Source organism: Rhododendron vialii, chromosome 4a (genome assembly GCF_030253575.1).
Source record: "Rhododendron vialii isolate Sample 1 chromosome 4a, ASM3025357v1".
NCBI classification, from domain to species: domain Eukaryota; kingdom Viridiplantae; phylum Streptophyta; class Magnoliopsida; order Ericales; family Ericaceae; genus Rhododendron; species Rhododendron vialii.
The window spans coordinates 10,141,902-10,169,244 of record NC_080560.1 but is presented as its reverse complement, the minus strand read 5'-3'; the positions used below and the strand labels follow the sequence as shown (position 1 = coordinate 10,169,244).

General features: G+C 40.4%; 2 protein-coding genes across 4 annotated transcripts; both read right to left on the bottom strand.

Annotated features, from left to right (window-relative positions):
- Window positions 1-8,041: 8,041 nt before the first annotated feature.
- LOC131321964 (uncharacterized) lies at window positions 8,042-12,098 on the bottom strand. 2 transcript variants are annotated; one of them, XM_058353031.1, is made up of 3 exons: window positions 11,226-12,098; window positions 9,529-9,921; window positions 8,042-8,739 (listed from the first exon to the last, which is right to left on the bottom strand). In XM_058353031.1, exons 1-3 carry the CDS (start codon window positions 11,608-11,610, stop codon window positions 8,216-8,218), a joined length of 1,302 nt encoding a protein of 433 aa, XP_058209014.1. In that variant the 5' UTR covers window positions 11,611-12,098; the 3' UTR covers window positions 8,042-8,215. The 2 variants fall into 2 exon arrangements, with proteins under 2 accessions (XP_058209014.1, XP_058209012.1); XM_058353029.1 differs by having other exon boundaries at window positions 9,529-9,942; window positions 11,637-12,004.
- Window positions 12,099-22,817: 10,719 nt separating this feature from the next.
- LOC131321963 (uncharacterized) lies at window positions 22,818-27,169 on the bottom strand. 2 transcript variants are annotated; one of them, XM_058353028.1, is made up of 4 exons: window positions 26,901-27,169; window positions 25,009-25,079; window positions 23,983-24,069; window positions 22,818-23,093 (listed from the first exon to the last, which is right to left on the bottom strand). In XM_058353028.1, exons 1-4 carry the CDS (start codon window positions 27,022-27,024, stop codon window positions 23,070-23,072), a joined length of 306 nt encoding a protein of 101 aa, XP_058209011.1. In that variant the 5' UTR covers window positions 27,025-27,169; the 3' UTR covers window positions 22,818-23,069. The 2 variants fall into 2 exon arrangements, with proteins under 2 accessions (XP_058209011.1, XP_058209010.1); XM_058353027.1 differs by having other exon boundaries at window positions 22,818-24,069; window positions 26,901-27,124.
- Between the last annotated feature and the right edge of the window lie 174 nt (window positions 27,170-27,343).

Below are 27,343 nucleotides of genomic sequence, written 5' to 3'. Positions count from 1 at the left end.
ACCAATTTGGGTAATCTGAAATTAAACATCGTTTGGACTTTCGGGGCTTGGCTCGGTCCAGCTGATCATGGAATTGGGCCTCCACGTGTTCTACATCAGTCCCCTCTTCTTCGAAAGAACTCGACCTCGAGTTCAAGTCTGGATACAGCGGCTCCTCAGCATGATACTCAGATAAATCAGCAATATTGAAAACCTTTGAAATCTTCATGGAATCAGGAAGATCAATCACATAAGCATTGTCACCAATCTTCTTCAAAACTTCATACGGACCATACTTCCTGGGCTTTAGCTTGTTATAGGTTCCCACTGGAAACCGCTCCCTGCGCAAAAACACCATCACAAAATCCCCTTCCTTGAACAATTTCTCACGCCTGTGTTTGTCTGCAGCCCTCTTGTATTTCGCATTGGTCTCAGCTAGCTTCTGTCTTACTTGCTCATGCACCTCTTGAGCCTGCTTAGCCATTGCCTCAGCTGCAACGCTAACCCCGGGACCCCGTGAGAGATGAACCAAATCCACTGTATGCTTTGGAGATGTCACATATACCAAGGAAAAAGGTGATTTTCCCGTGGCACTATGAACTGCACTATTGAAAGCAAACTCAGCCTGCGGCAAAGCGTGATCCCACTGCTTCGGTTTGTCACCACAGATACTGCGAATCAAATTCCCCAGACTCCGATTAGTCACCTCAGTATGTCCGTCAGTTTGTGGATGTGCAGTAGAACTCCTCTTCAGCGAAGTTCCAAACATCCTCCACAGAGTCACCCAAAAATGGCTAAGGAACTTCACATCCCGATCAGAGGTAATAGACTGTGGCACCCCATGCAACCGAACTACCTCTCGAAAGAACAACCGAGCCACATGTGAGGCATCCGATGTCTTTCGACAAGCAATAAAGTGCACCATCTTAGAAAACCTGTCAACTACCACAAATACAAAATCTACACCTCGTTGGGTACGAGGCAGTCCCAACACAAAATTCATAGACAGATCCTCCCAAATATTATTAGGCACAGGCAAAGGAGTATAAAGACCAGTATTTTGAGACTGACCCTTAGATACCTGACAAGTATAGCACCTCCGCACAAAATTTCCAGCATCCTTCTTTAGTTGTGGCCAGAAATAGCGCTCCTCCAAACTCGCAATAGTCTTGTCCCTCCCTAAGTGTCCACCTAACCCCCCACCATGAAGGTCTCGGATTAAGCTTTCCCTTAAAGAAGATTGAGGAATACAAAGACGATTGCCACGAAACAAGTACCCATCAGTAACATGAAAGTCACTAACAGGCCGGTTCTGAACGCATACTGCCCAAATTTCTTTGAAGTCTTCATCCTCTGGATACAGCTCTTTTAAGAACTCAAAACCCACAATTTCATGGGCCAAAGTCACCAACAAATCAGCCCGATGACTCAATGCATCAGCCACCCTATTTGACACCCCAGACTTGTGCCGAATAGTGAACGAAAATTTCTGCAAGAACGTAGCCCAGCGCACATGCATACTGTCCAACTTCTTCTGACTATTGATGAACTTCAGCGTTTGATGATCAGTGTACAACACAAACTCCCTCTGAATCAGATAATGCTCCCAATGTTTGAGAGCGCGAATCACAGAATAGAACTCCTGATCATAAGTGCTCCACTTTTGTCTAGCTTCACTCAGCTTTTCACTAAAGAAAGCCACTGGTCTCTTCTCTTGAGACAAAACAGCCCCAATACCAACTCCACTAGCATCACACTCAACCTCAAAAATCTTCTCAAAGCTAGGTAGGGCTAATACCGGTGCAGTACAAAGTCGTTCTTTAACCAGCGCGAAACTTTGCTCCGCTTCACCTCCCCACAGAAACTTGCCCTTTTTCAGGCACTCTGTGATTGGTGCTACGATAGTACTGAAATTTCGAATGAATCGCCTATAGAAAGTGGCCAATCCATGGAAACTTCTCACTTCCGTAACAGATTTAGGCGTTGGCCAATCACGAATAGCTCGAACCTTCTCTTCATTTACATGAATACCTTCAGAACTCACCACATAGCCTAAGAATAATAAGCTGCAAGTCAAGAAACTGCACTTTTTGAGTTGAATATACAGCTTATTTTCTTGCAGCACCATCAGCACTTGGCGCACATGCTCCACATGCTCCTCCTCAGACTTGCTATAAATCAGTATGTCGTCGAAATAAACGACAACAAACTTTCCAGTGAAAGGCCGCAGAACCTGATTCATCACCCTCATAAAAGTACTCGGCGCGTTAGAAAGGCCGAATGGCATAACCAACCATTCATATAGGCCATCCTTAGTTTTGAACGCCGTCTTCCATTCGTCTCCCGGTCGGATACGAATCTGATGGTACCCGCTCCGCAAATCAATCTTCGAAAATCACTTCGACCCATCCAACATATCAAGCATATCATCCAGGCGAGGAATTGGAAATCTATACTTGATGGTTATTTTGTTAATGGCCCGACTGTCCACGCACATACGCCAACTCCCATCTTTCTTTGGCGTCAACAAGGCTGGAACACCACATGGACTCAAACTCTCCCGAATGTGCCCCTTCTACAGCAACTCCTTTACTTTTTCCCTCAGAATCTCATTCTCCTTCGGACTCATCCGATAATGTGGTAGGTTGGGCAGACTTGCCCCAGGCACCAAATCAATCGCATGCTGAATATCTCTCATTGGAGGGAGCTCATTAGGCACATCTTCAGTAACAAGCTCCTCAAATTCCTCCAATAATGGCTGTATCTTTTTAGGTACAGGAACTATCAGAATCTTTGCTTTGTCCCTTTCCTCCACAACCAGAGACTTCACCACCATAGCATAAACCTGTTCCGACTCCTTGAAATCTGTCACAAACTCAGCTTCGGAAGTAGCAATTGTTAGAAACGAAGACCCCTCTATTTTAGGGGGTTTGATAGGCTCTTTATGAATGGAAGGAGCCATAACAACCTTACGTGACTCCCAATTAAAACTATAAGTATTATCACGACCCTTATAAACAATATCAACATCAAACTGCCAAGGTCTACCTAACAGTACATGGCTAGCATCCATCTCAATTACATCACAGATAACTTCAGATCTATAAATTTTTCCAATTGAAAGAGGAAGTTTACAGATTTCAGTTACCTTCACCGTAGGGCCTTTCTTTATCCAACCGATGCTATATGGAGAGGGATGAGGTTCGGTTGGTAACTTCAGATGGTCCACCAGTCTTTTTGCCACAAAATTCTCACAACTCCCACTGTCCACGATCAAGTCACATACTTTTTGATTGATGGAACAGCTTGATCGAAAGATGTTATGACATTGATTGGAACCTTCTGCTCTCGGCGCAAATAACACCCGTTGCACCACACAATTCACTCGTTCCCCGTCCTCCTCTGCATAATCTACATCATAAGAATTTTCTTCTGGCCAATCCTCTTCAGGCCCATCTTCTTCGCCACCCTCTTCTACCAGGCCCACCTTCCGATCTGGACACTCATTGGAGCGGTGTCCAGGCTTGCTACACCGAAAACACTTATCCCCAAATGGCTTGGCATATGGATTAGGGGCTTTAGTCACGTTTCTGTTATTGGAGCTACCTGCTTGATTAGCTCCTCCAAATTTAGAACCACCACCAACTGTAACCTTAGGTTGAAAAGAAGGCACTGTTGGTTGTTTCTCTTTTCCCTTATCAGCAGCAGGAACGAACGACTCTCGACGGTACCCTGAATTGGTTGGTTTACGCTCCATCTGTTCGGCTTTAATCGCCAAGTTAAGGGCTTCGTCAACTTCCCAAACAGGCTGCAATTTTATCCTGTCCTGAATTGAAGGCTTCAACCCGTTCATGTACCTCGCTACGCACTGACCTTCAGTCTCACTCAGATTATTACGTTCTGAGAGTCGATTGAATTCAGTCGTGTAATCAAAAACAGACCTAGATCCCTGTGAACAGTTCTAGTATGACCGGAACAGATGTTGGTCATAGTCAGACGGCAAAAACCTCTCCATCATAAGTTGTTTCATTCTGCGCCATGTTGTCACAGACTCTTTTCCTTGCCTCCGTCGTCTCGCCTGCAATTGGTCCCACCAAACTGCAGGGCCGCTCTTTAGTTTATAAGCGACCATCTTTACTTGCTTTGACTCGGGAATTTCCATCATATTAAGGAACCTCTCAACCTCTGAAACCCAGTCAAGAAACTCCTCCATCTGTAAATTACCGTTGAACGCAGCGGAAATAACAAAGAGATTAGTTGCGTACTAATCAAACAAATGATAGGTACTCGTAGCCACGAGCAGTTCTTGAATCCTCAAGAGAAAAAGATAAAGTCTGTAATATTATTGATAAAAGTTTTAAAAGTTGAATAATTGAATAGGTTACAGCCATTTTTATAAGATCCTAACCCTAAAAATCCTACCGTAAAAGAAATAATAAATCATGCCAAAACAAGCGGCATTAAATAAAACATATTTCCTAATTAATTAAAATAAAATCTTAATTCTTGTAGACCAAGAATCCTAATAAAGGCAAAAATCAAAATCAAACCGAATACGGAAAGTTAATAATTCTAACCTAAACGAAAATATTCCTAATCAAAATCTTATTTTAAAACAATAAAAATAAAATACAAAAATTCTCCATTTTTGTCCTACATCAGTCTCCTTTTCTTCAAAAGAACTCGACCTTGAGTTCTCATTAGAAACTTGCCATCTTCCATTCCAAAGAAATAAATATTTGGAATACTTCAACCTCTTGTTCGTCTTCCAAAAATCATTTAAAGAAAAGTATTTATGCAATGATCTTTTCTCTTCGTATTTCAAATTGTTAACAAGATGTATTAGACGAATGTTCGGAACCCAATCAAATTGTTGCACACCAAGAAAATCGACAAAATTAGCATCATTAATTCTGCTTTGCCCGCAATCATGTTTTGAATCCTTTCCATGAATGTATTCTTCGACATGATCGTTGGCTAAATCTTTTGAATCTACTTTTTCGGACACCAATTTACTTTCGTCAATGTCGCTAACCAAAATCTCCTCATTGACACTAATATTAGTATCAACCACCTCTAATGGACAATTATTTTGGTCATCAACAACTTGATCACCAACATCGATACCATTTTTTTTATTATCAACTTCAATTATAGTTTCCTCTTTTTCGCTAATACCAATGTCAAATTTCTCTTTACCGTCAGCTTCAATGTGCCCACAATGACTGCATTCAACATTGACCTCCACTGTTTCTTCGATGTTGGGCTCAACAAATATCACCTCCTCTAGTTCAACTCGATCTCCTTCCTCTTCTGCGATCTCATATCCATCATAATAGCTGGAACGTGGTGAATCTGAGATTGAAAGATTTTTATCGGTTTGTTGACGCTTTGAGTGACCCGAACCCAACAGTCTCAATGATGTGTCCCTCGAGTTTTCAGTAGCCGCAACGGTATAATTTTTATTACTTGAAAAAGAATAAGACAACCCAAGATTATCTCGGGACAATCGCTTGGACTCAAGATTTCTTCGATACTCTTCATATAACATCTGACCATGATGCGATTGAAGAAATCTATCACTCATCAATCGTCTCATCCTGAGCCATGTCTTGACTGGTTGTTTATACTGGCGCTCCCGATTATATTGCAATTGCTTCCACCATCTAGAAGCATAGCCTTGTAATTTACAAGTCACGTATCTAACTTCCTTTTCTTCCGAAATTTCCATATACTCAAGAAACTTATCAACTTTATGAAACCAATAAATTAAATTCTCAGGATGGCAATACCCATTAAAACTAGAAATTATTGGTTGTACCTGAAAAGTTGAAAAGTCGTCATCTGTGCGGTAAAACCCTTCAAACCTTGAATGTCGCTTATTCGACTGATATCCATAATAATCCTCAAATAACTCGTCTTCAAATTCATCCTCACTATCAAGTTGATAATAAGAATATCTTCCGGAGACGTTTTGATTTATAGGTTGGTTGCGGGCAAATCCCTCAACGCGGTTCCTATCAACTTTGCGTTTAACAGATTGACCATGGGCAAATCCCTTAGTGCGAGTCCTGTTAAATACTTCACCGCAACGAACGTCAATGGGTGTGTCTTCAACTTTGTTTGGTGCCATCGAACCAGGCAAAGCCTTGCTCTGATACCACTTGACGCAGCGGAATTCACGAGAGACTAGTAAGCGTACTAGTCCAAATGAGATAAACAACTCGTCGCAACGAGCAAATCTTGCGCACAAGAAAAAGAGAGAGAATCTCTGAATATTATTGATCAAAAAGCTACCTAAACTCTAGGTTACAAACCCTTAAATAGGCTGAAACCCTAGAAACCCTAAAAATAAACTTGGAAAATAAAAAGTGTCATAATTTGGGGCTTTTCCTAAAACTGAAAACGGGAAAGAAAAACAAGACTTTCCCAAAAAGAATCAACTTAAAAGGAATTACGGTCTAAGAGTTATTAACGAAACAAATCTTTCCTAAAACGGCAAAATAACGCAATTGAAGGCCTAAACCAAGGAATTAAGCCGAAAAGCACCATCGATCATCAACTTAAGGTTCATGAGTATTGACCGGAGCGCAAAATTAAGTCAGCCCACCAAGTTTGGGCCTATTCCGAGCTCGTCCGAATTTAACCAATTTGGGTAATCTGAAATTAAACATCGTTTGGACTTTCGGGGCTTGGCTCGGTCCAGCTGATCATGGAATTGGGCCTCCACGTGTTCTACATCAAGGAACCACAAATTTATACGCAGGCTTATATACGATACTGTATACATATACATATATATATATATATATATATATACACACACACATGATATACATGGACGAACCTAGTTTTCATCTACTCCCAGACATTTTTTTGCCACCCATGTTGACTGGTCTTGCCAGAATTGGGCGATGCATGTTTTGATCGGCGAGATCGAAATCGATCGTTCCAAATCCAAACCTTTCTACATCCTTCCAGACCCATTTCTTCCTTCCTTGGAGAGAGAGAGAGAAGAAAAAGAATAAACTATGAGAACCGGGTGAACAGTTCTTAGGTAGAAGAAGCGAAGAACTGTTCACAAAGGCACTCTACTGGGCTGTTTGCCTACGCTGCTGTAGCAGAAGATTTCTCACTTTGATTAGGTAAAATAACTTTTTCGCCTCTTTTGCTCTTCTGGTGTACTTGCTCTAAGTGTTTGATCAATTCATTCTGCTTTTAGTCTATGCGAATAAAGGAACCAAAAATTGAATGAATAAAATCAAATCATTGCCGATATTCGATTTAGATGAATTTTTTACGTCTCTTAAAAACATATTCTTAATTAATAAATCGAACGTCTCGGAATCATTTTGGTGTACCCAATGGTTTTTGATTTCTTACTTTCATCCCGAATTTAAGTAACGGCTCACAACGACCAAAGTCATTCTATTTAGGGGAAAAAAAACCCGAATCAAAGATACTTTGAGCTCGAACTAGTGGTAGCTTTGTTAAGCCCATGATCAAATGGTACGTTAACATAGTACTAATTTTGAATTTCTTGAAAGCTTGTTAAATTCATATCAAGCTTGAATGAACTAATACTCGACTAGTTCGGCTTATAAGGTACTTTATAAAAACAATTTAAACTAATGGAGATCTATTCATAATCAATCCGATTAAAGCTCTTATGTAATCGGCTCACTGCCTAAACAAGGTAAAGCTTGCACAAATCTGTAAAGCTCATTCAATCTTCAGATCAACTTTAAACAATTATATGCTAGACTCATTCAGCTCGTTTATCAAACCTACATTCATGTAAAATTGTTGTTAGTATTACTTTTGTTTAGAGATTGGCTTATTCACAGAGAAGCCGTAAATAAGCCATTTGCGGAGCTCAACAATCTTAGCTGTCCATTTCGGCAGGCGGTCCGAATTTTTATGAAATTTTTCCGGAAAAGAGTTAACCGTCCAATGCACTTTGGACACGCTGGATGTTGCTCCGTAAACAGTTAATCATGGAAACTTCCGTAAGGAAAGATTTTCTCTTTTGTTTAAATCTCAAGATAATTTTCACACTAGATTGAAAAAGAGGGGGTTTTCACTTGAGCCAACCTTCCTGTGGAAAGAGGAATGAATATCAACAACATTACAAACAGATCAATCTCCTACTTCAGAGTTTGGTATTTTCTGAATTTTCTCCCAAAGATAGAACCTACTGATTTTGTCAGAGTAATGCATGGACGAGTAGCTTTTTCTATTCTCTCTGTCCTCTGTGAAAATCCAACTGCAAATAACTTTGAATTATATTTTCCTGAGAAAAATCAGTATAATAGCCCTTCCTCACAGCCAAACCCTCTTCTCCTGCAATCCTCTCCACTTCAAGCTGAACCAAATCACCTCCAACCTCACTTGGTTCCAACAAATTACAGGCTACCTCAATCACATCTTCACCATGAGCAAGTGCCATGGCTTGGACAGATGGAAGTCCTTTACCTCTCCCACTTACCCTTTTAGCGATTCTACGAACCAGGCCAATGTCGGTAGAGTAGACTGGAACATTGTAGTTATCGACCCATGGGGTTGCTCCAATTACGACGACACCCTTCGCTTGAACTGCATGAGTTGGACCCTCATCTGGTTTCAGTGGCAAGAGCTCTGATTTTGGTCCTCCTGCCCATTGGTTTCCGGTAAAATTGGGCCTGAAATAGCCCAGCTCCCGTCTGATTGAATCAAGTGTTCTTCCCTCTTTGTGGGCTGCTCCATAAAGGAAAGACGGCACTGCAGGCTCACTATATTCAATATCAGCAGGGACACAAATAACTCAATAAACAAAGACATATACAAAACCAAAGGAAAATTGATCGGTACTCAAATCAACCTTAGTATTAGAATTTGTATTGAAACTGATACATGATAAAATGCATTGGATTGTGCATGATATCTTTTTTTTTTTTGGTCCTGATCAAGTGAGATTCGTGAAATCTGAATCAGCAAATTTCTCACAGGAAACTCCTCATGGTACTATCGGACTCATCAATAAATCACCAACTACATGCTAATAAACAAAAACGAAACTTGTTAAGTGGTTAAATAAGACACTACTAGTCTTCCCTTCCCATATTCAATATGGTATTGCAAGATTGGCATGACCAGAATTTAGTAAGGTGATTGGGAGATAATGCACCAGCAGTTTTGTTTTCTGCATTCTTAGTTTCTTCTTGACCAGTTAATTTGCCAAATGTAAGAACAAAGGGGAGGAAATAATGAAGAAAACAAGGACATTAGGGGAGAATTTTCCTATTAGAGTAATTTCGATGTCAATGAAGAAGAGATTGATTATTTGCACCAACAAGAACTATTTCATGATTCTACTACATATGAGATTTAATCACAAACAGCTTAGATTGATGAGAGCTTCCAATAAGATCCTTCTGATACAAGCACCTCTTAGATGCTAATGTCTAAATCTCCAAATCCTGGTCACTCAACGTGCAAAAAGTAGTTGGACAACCAAATTATTTGTTCTATTATTCCAGAATTTTGAATCAGTATTCTAAGGGAGCAAACCTTGCAGAATGGAGCCAATATCAGCTGCCAAGGATTTTGCCAGCGCTGCTGTCCGGTCCAGAGAAGTACTACCCAAGGGGTGAAAACATATATGGTCCACAACCCCAAGCCGAGGATGACTTCCATGGTGCGACTCAAGGTCAACGGCTTCAAAAGCAGCTTTAACCATGGCAAAGACAGTAGTCTTTAGAGGACACATGCCCGAAGATGGCTCTGGGGTTACCTTGGAGACAAGGGTGTAACCAACTCTATTATAAGTCTCATCTTCAAACTTGTTGATTATGGCAGCTTGTGGGAATAGTTTGGCAGCTTGTTCAATTGAATCAAGGGCAACCCTGTTTCGGCTTTCAGATATGTACACCTTACAGCAAGCAAGCATCAACTTTAACATTTCTCTAAGCCGCTCTTCATAAACTGCAGGAAAAAAGATCCAGACATGTGATGATAAAAGCACCATGAAAACTTTTGTGGGTCACATTTATCTGGGACCAGAAGCTCTATTATCCACTAACAGATTAATGGTAGAAGTGAAAAAAGCATTATCTTTGGTTGAAGAAAACAAACAAAAGTGAAAGAGAGAATGCTGCAGTACGTTAAATAAAAATCAAACTATTCCAATATAGCCATTCATAATGCCAGTATTAAAACCAGACAAAATGTTCCTTATGGTGCAATAAACAACCATACATTGGGCACAACATACTATGGTATTGGTAACAAAGGGCACAAGACTCCATAGGAAATGAACTTTTCCAAAGCAAGGTTTAGTTGCATTCACAACCTGGGTGCATTTGAAAAGTTACCAACATAACTAACTCAGAGCAATATGCAACGCGGTCAAGAAAACAAAGCTAACAGCATTCCCAAGAGCTCCAACTTGTGTCTGTGAAAGCATCTAGGGAATATTACTATAGTTTCCTATTTGTAATGCCCACTTTAACTAAGCTAGGTGGGTGCATTATGATCCGTTGACCTATTTAAGGCCTCATGTTGAAACATTGCCATTTATGACCTCACTTTTTTCCAATATCTTCCATTCTTCCTAACAGTGAAACGCGACCATCCAAACAATCCAATTAGCAGAAAACAACTCAAATTGGAGGGGACAAGTACCTCAATCTGGTAGTCAACAGCAGTGCATTTACCAAAAAGAACCTCAAGACACATAGAACATAGTCAAATTGAGCAAACCATAAGTCACCAGCCAGAAAACAATTTACTACCAAAGAATATGATATTACATCTGGATTTTTAACTGTTAACATCGAATGGAATAACCATAATTACAGGACCAGTTTACGTGCACTCCGACAATAATCTGGGGACTGATGCCACCGTCTACTAGTAGGGGGATCAATACATAGTTAAATGCAGTATGAACTGATTTAGGCAGCAATTGATCAAAACAAAGACCAACCCATTAAAACAAAGCTAAAGACTATAAACTAAAATATAACTAAACATAAAACGTGACACCAAATCAATGGCCAAATACATGTCCGATGAACTAATTCAGCCCTTAGTCACATAGGATCCTCCGCTTGCACTTTCAATCCTGGCTCCTACACTTGGACATTCAATCCCGGTCCCACAAATTTAACTACATTTTCGAGAAACGCTTTCATGCTCTCGCTCCCACACACGCATTATGTGTCTAAGATTCAGCCTCCTTCAAAACTCCATATTGGCATCTGAACCCTTAGGATACCCCTTATACTCCAACTTCACGTTCAAACTAGCACAAACAGACCTAAACTTCAACCTCAAAGAATCCATAACCTCATTCACGGAGTCGTTCTCCGGCTCCGAAGTCGGGTACTTTTTAACCAAGTTGTCCATGGTATTGATGCTTTTCTGGATCCTAGACGAGAAGCAAGTCGGGTCGACCCGAATAGCGGAGTTCCACACGTCGATGCAGCCCCTGTAAAACCCTAACTCCTCGCCGACCTCGAAGCCGTGCTTGAGGCCCACTTGGCGGCCTTCGTCTTTGCCTGAGGATAAGCCGTCGGCGTAGCCCTCGTTGAAACCTTCGTTGAAGTGGGTTTCTTCTAGGTTTAGGGATGAATCGAAGATATCCTCCATGAGAGAGAGAGAGAGAGAAGGATTACCTAATCGGAATTGGAATGCGTTACTCCCGTCTTGCTGTCGTTGCAGCCCTTGGATTTTGGAGAACAGCCCAGGGGCTATAAAGGCCGTTCTGTGACGAGCTCCTAAAGATCACGAATTAGCAGACCCTTCGAACGGATACGCTTATGGATTTAGGTGGCATCGACGAATTCGCAGACTATCTTGACGGTGATGCTGATGGATTTGGGTGACACCAACCGGCGATAATGGTTGAGGAGGATGAGAGGTGGCAAACGATCGGAAAATTTGTAGACCTGATCCTTTGGATCTTATCTCGGTTTTGTGGGAAAGTGATTACGAGAGGAGCAAACAGAAAACAACCTAGGTGCACAGATTCGGATCCCATGCAAAAGATGCATCTGTTCAACTGTCTTATAACATTTTTAGTAAATTGGGTGTAGAATTGATCGATAATTTATCGATATTCGACGGAGCTGATTTTCTTTTACATGAGTATTTAAAAAAATATTTTGAAAAAGTTCAACGATTCCGATAATTTGTGTGAAATTCCTAAGCAAAATTCACAGTCGGTCCACTGATAGATCAGACGGAGGTCCTACCCACTGTGGCTCACATTGGTAGTTGGAACCGTTCATTGTGTAAATCTCGTCGAGTTCTTCAAGTATGAAAAAAATCAAGTTCATTAAGGGGGTGTTCGGACAAATAAGCCATTTTGGCTTATTTTTTGTCCTTATTCAAATTTTTTTCGTATCACTTGGCTTATTATTATTTTTTTTGGGGATTATTGCATCCTCACGACAAGAGGAATCTAAAAAGTAAAAAATTTTGACCGAAATCCAATTTTTTTTGAATAAAGACGAAAGCAAATTAATAAGCCAATTTTTTCGTCTTTATTCAAAAAAAATTGGATTTCGGTCAAATTTTTTTACTTTTTAGATTCCTCTTGTCGTGATGATGCAATAATCTCCCAAAAAATGATAATAAGCCAAGTGATATGAAAAAAATTTGAATAAGGACAAAAAATAAGCCACTGTGGCTTATTTGTCCGAACGGGGCCTAAATATCGGTAAGTGACAGATAGGAACATATTTAGGGAAAATGACGGCCAAGGACGTGTTTTGTTAATGAATACCCGTCAATGATATTTTCAGCATTAATAAATGTTCTCAGCATATCCTTCGCCGATATTACATCCTCAGCCATCATTTTTCCACATATTTTATCTTGAAACAGATGGGTTTGATTCAGTGTGCGCGATGCATTTTTTTCAAGATAAATGTGTTTCCATCGATCATGTATTGGTATTCAATGAACTTGTTTTTTTTTTTTTTTTTTATCATTTCTTGAACTCAACAAAGCTCCACACAATGACCGATTCCAATTATTGATATGAGCTCAAAAAAGGCCCACAAAAATCAACTCGACAGGCTCTACACAATGACTGATTCCAATTATTGATGTGAGCCCAAAAAAAGCCCACAAAAATCAAAACTTGACCGAACTGGACTGAAAGCAGACTGAGCAAGACCCTCCTATTCAATAGTAGTGGCCCTAAAAGAATTGGTCGTGGCATTATAGCCATCCGTTATAAAGCCTTCTGTTGGGCAATTTTGGGCCAGTTATTTGTGGAGATATCTGAAGGGTCGTCCTATCACATGGGTAAATTATAGGAACAACTTCTCTTAGGATTTGGAGATGCTGTGATGCAGCCACCCAGGGCGGTCATCAGGCCGTCTGTTTTGGCATGAACGATTCGGATTTAATTTGAGTTCCTACAAATCTGCATCGTGCATTGTTTGAATTAAAATCTGAGTCGTCTATTACCGAAATAGACGATCTAATCACTGCCTTTTATAGCGCTAAGGTGTGGGCTGCACCACAGCCATCCGGATCATTCTCTAAGAAAATGTGTGGTTAATTCCTTTTTCTTTTAAAGAAAAGAATATAGGTTTATGAACTTTTTAGACTTCATTTTCCAACTTTAAAAGTGCATGTAATACTTTCTTAGACCATCTACAGAGTTTACCCATTTTCAAACTCGGAACCAAAATCTGAGTGAAACACCTCAATGTCACTATAGCCTTCGACTCAAATCCATATTGAAGTGAGTGGAAGTCAAAATTTTAACCAAATTATGGGAGACTCAAATCTTTGATGGTCATGATTTTCTCCTCTCAAATTTGGAACTATGCCATTAACGAAGTTTTACTCAACTTTATGCTTATATATGAATTTGCCCATTTGGAGTGCTTCATATTCATACCAAATGAAGCTTTTACTCTAATTTGGGTAAAAAAAATTGAGTAAGGACTAGAGGTGCTCTTGAAAGTTCGCTTGAGCGCAAAGAATTCAGGCTTAGGCTTAGCCCCTGTTCTTAAATCCATTTAATAAATTTACTAAAGGAGGGAGGGAGAGACAGAGAGCGCTACCACATCACCAAAAAAAAAAATTATTTGAAGGGCCATCACAAATTATAAGAGAAGAATAGACAGTAGCAATGGCCAAAGGGATCAACAAAGTAAACGTTGAGTTTGTGAAGTCTAATTCAGTTGCTATATTGCAAGGTCAAAAAGAGTATTGCTGCAATTAGAGTTGTAAAATCCTATGGTCTATGTTAACAAAACTACCCATTTAGGGCAATTAACAAAAAAACAGTGGATGATATGATCTCTCGTCTATGGGAAGCTTTTGTGTTGAAAATCCCTTGTAAGCACAACTGCCATTTCCTCCAACAGTTTAACCTGTTTCGTTGCCTAGAAAATTCATGCCTGTCAAAGCAAAAGAAAAGGAAAGCATGTACTTCGCCTTGCATTCTGCCTCACATTTACTCTAGTTTACCATTACTCCATCTTGTGACTTATAGTTCCAACAAATGATTGAAACTACCTAAACTAGACCCACCCGTCGAGCAGGGACAAAAATCGGCCTTAGTGATCTGATGGTGCCGAGTGGAAGGGCCGTCGCTCAACAGATAAAAGTTGCTCTAGGGATAAATCTTCCCAAGAGCTCTCATCCACGGGAAGGTTTGGCACCTGAATGTCAGCTCTTCGCCACCTGGGGCTGTAGTATGTTCCAAGGGTTGGGCTGTTTGCCCATTAAGAGAGAGGGTAAGGACACATATCAGCCTGGAGTTGGGGAAGAAACATATATTTTGGGTACAACTGCGTGAAGCAAGGTTTGTGGAGTAAAACATATACTGCTAATTTTGCTGATGAGATTCGAAACTTTAAGCAACATTCTTTGAGTTCCATGGTACAAAAAGAAAAGAAAAGGTAGATAACAACTCCTTGTGAATCAACAAAGTAACGCTCTCTCTTATACAGACACACACAGACTCCTGTTCACACATATATTCAACCACTGAGACCACTAGCTTTCACATATGCTAATGCCAGGATCAATTCCATTTCTGCCTACAATGGAACAAGCTAAACCGTACGTAGTTTCCATGTGATCTCTCAGAATAAAACATAACCACTCATGTTGCGGAGACAAATAACGATAAGCAATTAAATTTAGTCCATATAAAAATTCATTCCTACCTCCACAGTTTAGAAGGGACTAAGGGAGTGATACAGTAAATTAACCCAAAATTAAAAAGTCACTCACCATCTAGCTGTTCGTTTCATGACAACATTTTTACGAGGCTTCTACTAAAACCAACAGGAAAACCAATAGATTCTAGGTCCAAATAGATTTAGCTTAAGGTTACATGGCAGAGCAGTAGAACGTAACCAAAGAGCAAAATTCAACGTTCTTACTTAATTACCAAATAGATTTAGCATTCGGGTACATGGCATAGCACTAGAATGTAACCACAGAGCAACATTCACCATACTTAACTAGCATTAGTTGAAATCTGCATTCTTGACCGTGGGAATTATCTTACTTAATTGCTATGGAGCACGGGTACTGGTACGCGGTATGGGTACGAGTATGGAAAACGGCAAAACCTCAAAAAAGTAGGGTACGGGTACGGGTACGGCGGGGGTACAACGAATATATATATAATTTTTTATTATTTTTATGTTGTTTTTATCTTTAAATGTCAAAAAAAATATTTTATATCACTTAAATTGCAAAACATTTTTAAAAAAAATCCAGTTGTAGTTCAATAAACAATTAATAGGCCCATAGCCTAATTTAATGAAGGAGCCCAAACCCATAAACACTTATTCTATGGAATAGAAAAGCCCACAAACCCATAACTAAATGAAAGCCCAATAAGTAGACAAACCCAACAACTAGTCAAATCCTACAGGTTTGCTTCTTCCTTTTCTTCTTGCGTCTGTTGCAGCTGCTGCTGTAGCTGTCCAGATTGAACACAAGCTGCTGCATTAAGACTAGTATCTCTCTCTCTCCTCGTCCTCCTCGCCCTTCTTTTCTTCTTCTTCTTCTTCTTCTTTTCGGTGAGATCAGATTTGCAAAGTACCCAAGGTGTACCCGCGAAGTACCCAAGGCGTACCGACGGAGTACCCTTGCCTTACCCAAAGATACTGTTTCTCCACAAAATGTAAAAATTGGCCTAGGGATAACGAGTAGTGCAGTTCTAGGCCTGATGTGGGCGTGCTAGGACAGGTCCGCTGTCCAAATTCGTATCAAGGCCTGGATGCCTCGTACCAGGACTGGATTGCAGTTCAAATTCGTGCTAAGGCCTGAATGCTTCAGATCTAACTTCGTATTGAGCGATGGCGTACGACCTAAGGGGTGAGGCCGTATGTGGTTCGTGGTTTGCCTTGTCGGGATAAGGACTTAGTATTTTCTAATCGGTGTAAAAAAGGGAAAGAAAAAGAGAAACAGGACTGAACAATAAGGTAAATGAACTTCATTAACGCTTTAACGAAGTTTAGGTACAATGAAATGAAAGGAAATAAAATCTAGGCTGGGCTAGATTGGGCTGAAAGATAAAATGCTTTGCAGGAAAATAAAGATAATTGAAGTAATGCTTGAAAGAAATGAAAATGTAGGTGCATAAGCCGGGGGCTTGATGGTCGGGGACCTTTGCCAAGGCCTTCAATTATGGTATTTATAAGCAATGCTTCCAGGTCTTGAGCTACTTCCACAGGCTTTCATGCATGGTTGCCATGTGGCCTTCTAGCAGAGGCTTAGGCTTGAGCAGCTTCGAAATGCTCCAATGAGGGGTTGTTCTTTGACCAAAACGTGCTATTCACTCCAAGAAAATGGCCAACGTCTGAAAAATCCTCATTTTCTGCATAAAACTTTGTAAAAGAGCAAAAAGAATTTCAGCATCCAGGCCTTTGAGCTGCTTCAACACTCAAGCTAATGCTTGATTGGACATCCTCTGGGCCCACTACTTCTGAAGACTAATACTTCTCCAGGCCTTCCTACCATTTTATTGGTCCTGTATCTCTTGTGGGCCCTTAAATCCTCTAATCTTGATTCCTTATAAAAGAAGAATCGAGAAACAAAAGATTAACCAGACCTGAGTGAGCTGCTTGTGTGCAGCTTGCTTAGGTCTGCATGAGTTATTCACCAACAGCTCCAAGGGCTGCATGTACGCCACTTGTGACTTGTCCCTGGCCTTGCATCATGCTGAAGAATGGAGTCCCACTAGTTCAGACCTTGAGCTGCTTGTAAGCAACTTACTTAGATCTGCCAAACAAGAACATTCTAGGCCTTTGAGCTGCTTGTGAGCATGAATGTTTATAAAAAAGGGATATTTGGGCCCACCAAGGCCAAAAACACAGGCCTGGTTGAGCTGCTTGTGAGCAGCTTATGTGATGTTAGATAGAGGCCTTTGAGCTGCTTGTCCAGGCCTAAGCTGCTTGTGAGCTGCTTGGGATGTCTCTATGCATGGTTGCCACGTGTCCCAAGCCTTGCTTCATGCTAAAGGATAGTAAAGACTCAGACCTTGAGCTGCTTGTAAGCAGCTTACCTAGATCTGCCCAGCAAGAACATTCTAGGCCTTTGAGCTGCTTGTGAGCAGCTTGAGACCTTTTTCCTGTCAACTGAAGGCCATAGGTGACGTTTTCTTTAAGAAATAGGCCCATCCATTACTTGGGCTTGAACTTGAAGAGCATCATAGGCCTCTTCTCTTTGTAAACCATGCGAGTCTAAGTTTAGAAAGAAAACTTGGACTTTAACTGATTTAGGCCCACTTAGAAGGCCTTATTATCTCTAAGAATTGGCCAAGGCCTGGATAAAACACTCAGATCTAGTGGGTCAACCCAAGTCTTTGGCCAATCTTGTGCTTGGGCTTGAGATAACAAAATCTTAGGCATAAATTGGCCCAGGCCTTTGAAAACTCAACTCGATCAGTGGTGTTCAAATCGGCCCGATTTCGTGGATGACCGATCATGAGGCTTTTTAGCGCTTGAGACCTTCATTCAAGGCCTTCTTCTAACCATAAATTGATTTTCTGAATTTTGGCAAAAAATGGGTGTAAATAGATACCAAAAGTACCCGGTACGATTTTGCCGTACCCACGCCGCATTGGTACCCGTACCGGTACCCGGTATGAGTACTGGTACGGGTACGACAAGGTTTCTGGTGTACCCGTGCTTCCCAGCTTAATTGTAAGAATCCTCTGCTGAGCCGTATATCCATTGACTGATAGATATGCAACATTTGTATGTAATAATAACTGAGAAGCGTTGAGCAATGCAATCATGGAAAGTCTAATTTATTCACGCGCATTGTCATTTCAAAGCATCCATTGGAGAGAAGAAGCATGGTACATCAGCAAATGAAGCCCACAGTAAAGTACCACCACATTCGATCTCTTTCAGCAGCCTTGTTTGGGGGTTGAACGATGCTAGAGTAGTCTTGGAGTCGGTTGTATTTGGAATTGATCCGTTGAACATCATCAACACACTTCCATCTTTCAACATTTTCAGTGGCTTGGCAGCTCTGTTAAACCAGCAAGTAAATGGTCCTTCAATTGTCCATTCCAAAGTCCAGGACCCAAAATCTCCGTAGTCTTTCAATACCCAAAATTTCCACACATCGTGCCAACGCTTGTTGTCAAGGCACAACCGATTATCTACAACCCCAAGATAGCTACAACATTTTTCAATTTCGGAAGGCAAGGGGAAGCTTCCAAATTGCTCTTTCTCGATATCGAAATAGCAAATGAGGTGTGAATTCTCAATGTTTGCTATTCGGTGAAGAGCCCCATCCAGAAACAATAATGCTACCCACACAGATATCACACACAAATTCTTCACAGACACGCTGATGTGGCAAAAAACGGACCCACTCTCACTCTCTCCCCCTCGTTTTGGGCGGAAGAAATTCAATTTTCACGAAACCCATTTCTTCTCCACCTCAATCCTCACCAGTCACCACACACCAGCACCCAGCCACCCACCAACTGCCGCCCACCGGAAACGCAACCGACCGCCATCCACCGCCTACGAGCACCGGATATACCCTTAAGATTTTTCATAGGTGGGTTTGTGGTGCACAGAATTTCAAAAACCAAAACAGTTCACCGCCGTTGCCGTCGCCGTTGCCCGACCAAACACAAACGGACGTCACCGACCAGCATCAAAGCCACCCTCTTCTCCTAGACTCCTATACGCCGCTCTTGTGAATTATTGATTTCTTCTCTCTTCAAAAGAAAAAAGGGGCAAAGAACGACTCCTATAGAGCAAAGAAATGTCAAAATTTACATGACCCTCTGCTGTTGCGCAAAACCCAGATTGGGTTCATAAGCTGTTCATAATAAAAGGTTGAAAAGAAATTTAAAAAAAAACAAAAAAAAAAACAGCCAGAATGGATTAGAAAAAACCTCCCGATTGACCCCCTCCCCAAAAAAAAGAGAACGAAAACACCATCTCCATCCAAATCACGTCTTGCAATGTTTCTTCCCCAAGGTGGGTTTACCCAAAACGTTTCCTTCCATTCACAGTTACTTTCGCCATTGTCGGGCGCCATCTCTTGCAACCGTTACGATCGTCCAGCGCGGGTCATCAGACACCGGAATGACAATCTATTATCCGGGTCATCAGACACCGGAATGACAATCTATTATCCGACTTCCGCTGCCATCACAGACGTCTAAAGTTTGGAAAATTTATCAGTTTCATAGCTAGCCGGTTTATACGTATAAGTCTTAACACCTTGTACTTATGAGTCGATGGACTATGCCCAAGCCCTAACCCAACTAATTTAATTGTCTGTGGTGCCGATTTCGAAGGTTTAGGAAGAACAAAATGCCGTTCCATAAGTGGGTTACACACAACAACAATCTCAACATTACATGGCCAATTCGAGTCATTCGACATCAAAACCAACCCATTACACGAGGCTATTATTTTAATATTATGAGGAAAGTAGATCGCAGTTCTGAATTTCATGGTGGCCCTGTGGGGAGATACAAGAGGGGGATCGTGGATTTCGAAGTGAGAGGGGGAGATCGTGTTGCAAACGTTGTGGTAGGAAAAGAGGCTGAGACTGAGAGGAGACCTTGAGAGGTGCAACTTGGCGAAGTAGGGTTCGAGAAGAAGGTTGCGCCAGACCTTCCAGACTCGCTTGCAGATGAAGATGGAGTTGAGATAGAATGTCGCACATTATGGGATCCGGGAGTTTTGTAACGGCGGCGTTGGTCTGAGTTGTGTTACTCTCTGATCTTCTCATGTTTCATCTCCGTCTAATCTGACCCAAAACCCTAGATTTGAAGAGAAAAAACAAATCGAACCTCCTGTGTATAGTAATAGGAGTTTGGAAGGTTTACTACCCATTTGGAAGGGAATAATTTTGTTCACCCTGTGAAGCACCAAAAATTTCTTAGTTTTTGGGTGCTGAGCGGGTACCAGTAGCAGTACCAGTTGGCAATCCGAACCGTCCACAATGATTTAACAGCCCAAATTTATTCCCCCTCTCTCCCTCTCCTCAATCCCACTCCAATGTTCTGAATACCGTACCGGCAAGGGTACCGATTTTTTTATTGGTCCGATACGTACCGGTACCGGTCAAGTACCATTTACCGTTTCGGATTTAGCGCAATTACTAATATATATAGTTATAAATTCATTATTTTCCTTATAACCTAAATTTTTACAAACAAAAATTAAACTGTCATTGTATAACTCTCATCCAATAATTCAAAAAAAATAAAAAAAGGTATAAAACAACAGAATACTACCCTATGGCCCACGGACAATCTATTTTAACCATTTCAATTTCAAAAGTAAGAGTAAGGGGTAATTAGTAATTTGAGTTATTGTAGGTTTCCACACATTTATAATCTTCTTCTCCCTTTCTACAGCTGCTGCTACTGTAATTTTTACCTTCTCACCAAAAAATCACCCACCGTTGGCGGCCAGGAAATGCTTGTTCCGGTGACCGATTCCCTTCTCCCCACACACAACCTCCTCGTCTCCTTCAACCACCGTCACGTCTTCCATGAAAAACCACAAAACAAGTGATTCCATTCTTCGCTACACCACTGAGGAAAGGTATTGCATTAATTTCTAGATTTTCCAATTTTGTCCTTGGACTTAGATTTAAAATTGATTTGAGACCAACCGTGATCGTTGATCTATTTGATACCTTGATGTGAGGCTGTATCAATTGGATTAATGTGTTTTGTGGAGTTTTTTTTCCTATCGACTGCTCACTGCAAAATACCGGACGAAATTTTTGGTAACTACATCTCGGGCCGAGATTTTCCCGGTACGCCGGGATCGTCCGAGAACAGCTGGAAAGTTGGACGAGACGGAAATGGAGGTCAAGGTTACCGGATTTGTGCCAAAACGGAACGTACCGGCCGGTACAGAACGGTATCTACTACACTGCCCCACTCTCTCTTCTCTTTTATCTTTCTAAAATCCAGACCATTCAAAATACGTTTGGAAGGTCCAGATTGCCGACAATGTGGTTGGTGAAAATTGTGTTGGTCCCACAACAAACTAACTCTCCGTCCCCGTTTTTTTGTCCGCTTTTTGACCTCTCAAAAAATTGACTATAATTTTCAATTCGTAATATTTTTAATATGCAATATGGATATTGTTTGATAGATCTCAATTAGTTTTATTATATAAAATCTTCAAAATCATAAAAAAAACATTATAAAATGTAAGATATAAATATATTTTTGAAAGACACGTATTTCGACAATTGGACAAACAAATTAAGACGGAGAAAGTATTGATTATGAGAACCCTACCCAATTTCTACCAATCAAAGGAAAATGTAACATTTCCCCTCCCTACAGGAGGGTGAGCAAAATTATTCTCCTTTGGAAAGGAAAAGAAAAGGATGATATGACAGACGTTGGGCAAAAGTGGAGACGTAGATAATGACGGAGTGAATTTCGGTTATTCTGTTAATAGTGCTTAGGCGGCATTTTTTTGGTGTTATTGATGTAGAATATAAGATGGCAATGGGAGTGTGATCACTGTGACGTGTGTGCTATAATGATTTACATGTATATAGTTTTGTGTACGCCGCTCGAAATTTGACTATGGATGAGTGTTCTCATGCGATTGCAAATCTTGTGGCGAACACAGTATTTGTTCTTGATAGGTTTGCACTACAAGTATTTCTACGTTGGTGAAAGAAAAGCTTATTCCAAAAGTATACATTCCAAACGAGTGGAACTGCCTAAACCCGATACTTTCTATGATTTTCTCCCGGCCCAGATGAGCCTGAGTCTACCCAAGTTGGAAGAAGTTTAGGAAGAGAGAAGAGGGTAAGGAAACATAACAACCTGGAGTTGGGGAAGAAGCATATCTTCTGGTGGGTACAACTGCATGAAATAAGGTTTGCGGAGTAAAACATATACTGCGAATTTTGCGGATGAGATTCAGAACTTCAAGCAACAATCTTAAAGTTCCCTGGGGGAAAAAAAGGGAGACCATAACTGCATGTGAACCGAAACAGTAACGCTTTCTCTCATACAAACACATACACACAGAATCCTGTCCGAACACATATTCAACCACTGAGACCACTGAACTGACACAGTAACGCTGTCTCTCTCTCTCTCTCTCTCTCTCTCTCTCTCTCTCTCATACAAACATATACAGACTCTCACGTATGGTAAGGCTACTGATCAATTTAACTTCTGATTACAAAGGCAGAAGCTAAAACATGAATAGTTTCCATGCGATCTGTTGGAATCAAATATAACCATAAAAAACAATGGCATCGCGGAGATGAATGACGATAAGCACTTATATGTAGTCCATATATATCTACCTCCGCAGTATAGAAGAGGCAGTACATTAAGCTGATGCTCCATAAAAACCACCATTCATTGTCTTTCAATAGTTTGATAGATGCATATATACCGCAAGAAAATCCAAGGGCAGCTCATTATTGAAACAACTAGGACACGCCACAGTCGATCAATATGCATGACAAAACGAGAAAAGGAAATATCTGATTGGCTCAGAAGTCAAAACAATGTTTACAGACATCTGAAAATCCATTAAATTTCCAGGAGATTGAAATCCAAGAAAATCACGTTTTTGGAAAGATTACATCTAGTGTGCCGCTTCCACCAATTTCTGTAAATAGACAAGAAAAAGTCAGGAAAGCTAAACGTCATATTGAACTAATTAATATCAGTCATGTAAGTGGATGCATAACTTCCTGCTAAATTCAATATAGGACAACCACAACACTATTTACGGTAACTTTCAACATACGAAGTATTTGTGCATTTGTAAACCTTTTTTAGATCATTAGGAGTCCGGAGGATAAAACTTAAACCATAAAGCAATCACCACAATTCAGCCCAACCGACGTGAAACATAAGTTCCAAAGCAAACATTACTGAGCCAGAAACCGTGTCAGGTAATGGTCAAGTGTTTACTCAAATATAATAGTGAGCAAATAAGGGTCAAGACCAGCTGTTGATCCATGTTTGCTTGTTTGTCCGGAAGGGATAAAAAAAGATAAAGTTTTTGAGGTATGGCCTATAAAGGGGTGCCTATTCAAACATCCCTCGCTATACTTTTAAGGAGGAAAAACATGCAATTTTATTGCGTCCCAACAAAGAAAACTTAGTTTTGAGTCTTTTGCCTATAACAAGTACTTGTTTTGACAGTCTGCTCTATATTCTTGAGATTCTTGGCAAAACTACTGTACATCAGTATTTTTTGGTAACATCACATCACGTTAATTCTTACTTAGTACAGCATACTTGTAATTTAGGCTGAATCTCTAAATAACGGATGCATTGTTCACTTCTACTTGAGGTACTTTCATGGTCAGCCCAATCTTTATGGAAACAGCACTTCATAATGGAGGACTAAAGAAGAGCAACAGTGTAGAACAACGAAAGAATGCCTTGTCCATATGAACATACAATGTTGACAAACAAATAATCCCTAAACATACTTGAATAAATAGGTAACATCTGATACTCAAGGTTTCAAGATCATAGAACACTACCTCTTCCTTGTTTTTCTTGCCTCCGGTGAAGAACTTATACCCCCCAAAGAAGAGCAAACCCCAGCCAGACAAAGAGACAATCACAAACTGCAAAGCATGAGCTCCGTCATGTTTCAAACATATTGAAAAACTCGCCACAAGAAGCCAAAAACAAGGACATAGCTTGATGATACTTAAAAGAAACCACATATAAGCCAACCAAGAAGTTTAGCAATCGAGAAGCATAACAAGTAAAAGGTGACAATCCGTTTGAAGACTTCATATTCCCCATAGCAATATTATTTGCCATGGCCAAGCTCTCACACCAAATAAAAGGCGACAGTAAACCTACTAAACAATAAAAAAGGAAAAAGGTAAAACAAAAACTGAAGTGCTGCCAAAACAAGAAAGTGGTTAAAAGATTCATCTCCTGAATAAATGGAGAATAGCAACAAAAAATCTAAAATATTTTTCATCTGGAGCTAAACAAAAAAAGCAGCACTTCAACCACCTCTACTGTCTCTCTAATGAACAAAATCAATCCTTCTATATACCATGCAGCGTGAACATAAAACACATACATGTACTTGCAGTTCAACCACCAGCATCTCACAACTGCATTTATATCTCAAATTCTCAATCTATTGGTTCTTGTTTTGTATGCCATCGATCCCAATACCCGCACATTAACGGCTCCCCATTTATAACCACGTTATGTGACCACCTACCACTATGAACCATCTATCATGAACAGCCTTTCAGTTATTAAATAATCGGTCTAGTAATTTGACAGGCGATGCTTGATCCCGATTCCTACAATAATCAAAACTCCAATGCATGTTTCACTTACCTTCTCTTGTTCGACATCTATGTATAACTAACTCAACCCACCCCAAAAAGGCTGTGACACAAAGTAGAGAGGATCATAATGTGGAATGAGATAATTTTTTAAACATTTTGTGAAGCTCCAAAAACATCCATAATAAGAGTAACTTATCCAGCTACACAATCCAAACTTTACATTTCAAGGACAACAACAGGACTTACATGCTCTTCCTTCCATTTAGATGGACTCAATGGATCTTGCCAGACATTAACTTTTGGGGGTCCATGGTGATCTATAAACCACATAAGAATACATCAGTATTTCGAGGAGGTGAAATACCAAAACATCATGTCAGTGGAACATGTATCATAACAACTGCACCATTAAATCATAGACTTAGATATGGAACTTTTCACAAGAAATAAAAAGACTGCTAGAAGGTAAACAAAAGAATACAGTCACAGGCATGAAGAAAAGAAAGCAAACTATCAGGATTACATACGTGTGAATATTTCAAGCTGTCTTGCAACAAATCTATTGCAAATCACTGCTGAACAATAACTAGGTCTCTACTGAAGAATGACTAGGGTGTCAATATCCCACATGTAAATAGACGATTTCTTCACTTTGCTCCTGTTCTGTATCGAAATTATGGAGTATCCCCCCCAAAAAAATAACCGTTCAGAGATCCAGCCGAGCAAAAACATTTTCTTATGCATAGACCCTCTTTAAAACTAGATGATTAAAGCACCATTCTGCCTAAAGATATAACAGCAGAGAAAACCTTCTCATCTAAAGGCCTAACAACAAAAAAAAAAAACAAAAGCCTGCCTAACGATACATACATAAATTCTTTGACCCATAGCCTCACTGGTAAAGGTTGTTCATTTTAATTTTGAAAATTGATTGTGGCAAAAAAATTACAAAGACACGGAAGGCTAAATAAAAGAATTTAACACAAAGCCTATTACAGATCTCACTTAGGGACCCTCTTTAAAACTAGATAATTAAAGCACCATTCAGCCTAAAGATATAACAACAGAGAAAACCTTCTCATCTAAAGGCCTAACAACATAAAACAAAAAACAAAAGCCTGCCTAACGATATATACATAAATTCTTTAACCCATAGCCTCACTAGTCACTAGTAAAGGTTGTTCATTTTAATTTTGAAAATTGATAGTGGCAAAAAAATTACAAAGACATGGAAGGTTAAATAAAAGAATTTAACACAAAGCCTATTACAGATCTCACTTAGGGGCCCCATTAGTCTTGGGCCTGCCCTGATAAAGAGGGTACATGTTACAACCAGTAGGACGGATGCGGAAGGGGAATTTACAAAAATAGCAGCGGTAAGATTCCCCCTAGCACAAAGTGCAATACATTAATGCCAATTGTCTCCCTTCATTCAGAACAACCGATTGTTTCCCTCACAACAATACTAGATACTCTTCCCTTTACAATTGAGGTCCACAAATCCGTAACCATTGAGAAAAAGCATATAAATAAGCTAAATTACTCGCCATATTAAAGAGGATTTTAATTTTCACAATTGAAATATACTTGTAAATTCTCGCTTCCACCCAGATATATACATAACTATGTATAATCCCTAATTTATAGCACAATGTCTTACTCTCTCCGTCCCTAAATGATAGTCCACCACAAAAAGACGCGCAATTTTCGGATCAATACATAAAATACTACCGTGCATAATTTTTCAAATGTATTGACATCAATTTAAAGATCTCAATTAGTTCTTCTTGCACGGAAGACTTTATCTTTTTATCCGGATATTACGCATCTTTTCGCAGCGGAACGGAGGGAGTACATATGTAGTACAGAGTGTCTCCCTCAGTTCAGACAAAACTAGATACTCAGCCCTTTGCAAAGGTCTCAGCAATCATCAACCATTATAAAAAAGCATATTAATCTGCCAAATTTCTCGTCACCATCACGGAAATAATCCTCATCCATTTATATACAGTACGAAATACACTACGTAAATCCTCATTTCTACAAAGATATATCCGTCTATCGAGACCCTTGCACGTTACCAGTGCATCGATTGACTGTAGCATCAAGATCTGGAGATGAGAGGGGAGGAGATGTACCTGCGGCGCCAGCAAGGCCGCGGCGCTGGACTAGGCTCGTGGCCTGAGCCGCAGACGGCGAAGAGGAGAGGCGGGCGACGGTTGCGGCTTGACGAGCCGCCCTCGCAACCAAGGAAGAAGCCATGGCTAGGAATTCGTCGATGGTCGACTGAGATCGAAACCAAATTAACGCGAATGACGAGAGAGAGAACAGTGAGGGGTTGAAGAGGATGCGGAGACCGAATAAAAATGAGAACCAGACGGCGTCGTCTCGATTAGAAATGCTTCGGGACCCCCTTCGGGTTATGTGAAACTATACTATGTACCCAATTTGGCAATTTATTTACTCCAGCCTCTGGGTTTATTGTAAACGAGCCGAGCCGAGCTTTATATTGTTCGAGCTCGGCTTGGGTTGTAAACAAGTTGAGCCCTTACCGAGCGAACTTGACTAATTTATTTAACAA

Coding starts and splice junctions, on each gene's coding strand:
- LOC131321963 (XM_058353027.1), bottom strand. CDS start 27,024: ATGGCTTCTTCCTTGGTTGCGAGGGCGGCTCGTCAAGCCGCAACCGTC. Junction 25,080..26,900: donor CGGCCTTGCTGGCGCCGCAG/GTACATCTCCTC, acceptor TGTGGTTTATAG/ATCACCATGGACCCCCAAAA. Junction 24,070..25,008: donor CTAAATGGAAGGAAGAGCAT/GTAAGTCCTGTT, acceptor CATGCTTTGCAG/TTTGTGATTGTCTCTTTGTC.
- LOC131321964 (XM_058353031.1), bottom strand. CDS start 11,610: ATGGAGGATATCTTCGATTCATCCCTAAACCTAGAAGAAACCCACTTC. Junction 9,922..11,225: donor GTATAAGGGGTATCCTAAGG/GTTCAGATGCCA, acceptor AGCGGCTTAGAG/AAATGTTAAAGTTGATGCTT. Junction 8,740..9,528: donor TATTGGCTCCATTCTGCAAG/GTTTGCTCCCTT, acceptor GTGAGCCTGCAG/TGCCGTCTTTCCTTTATGGA.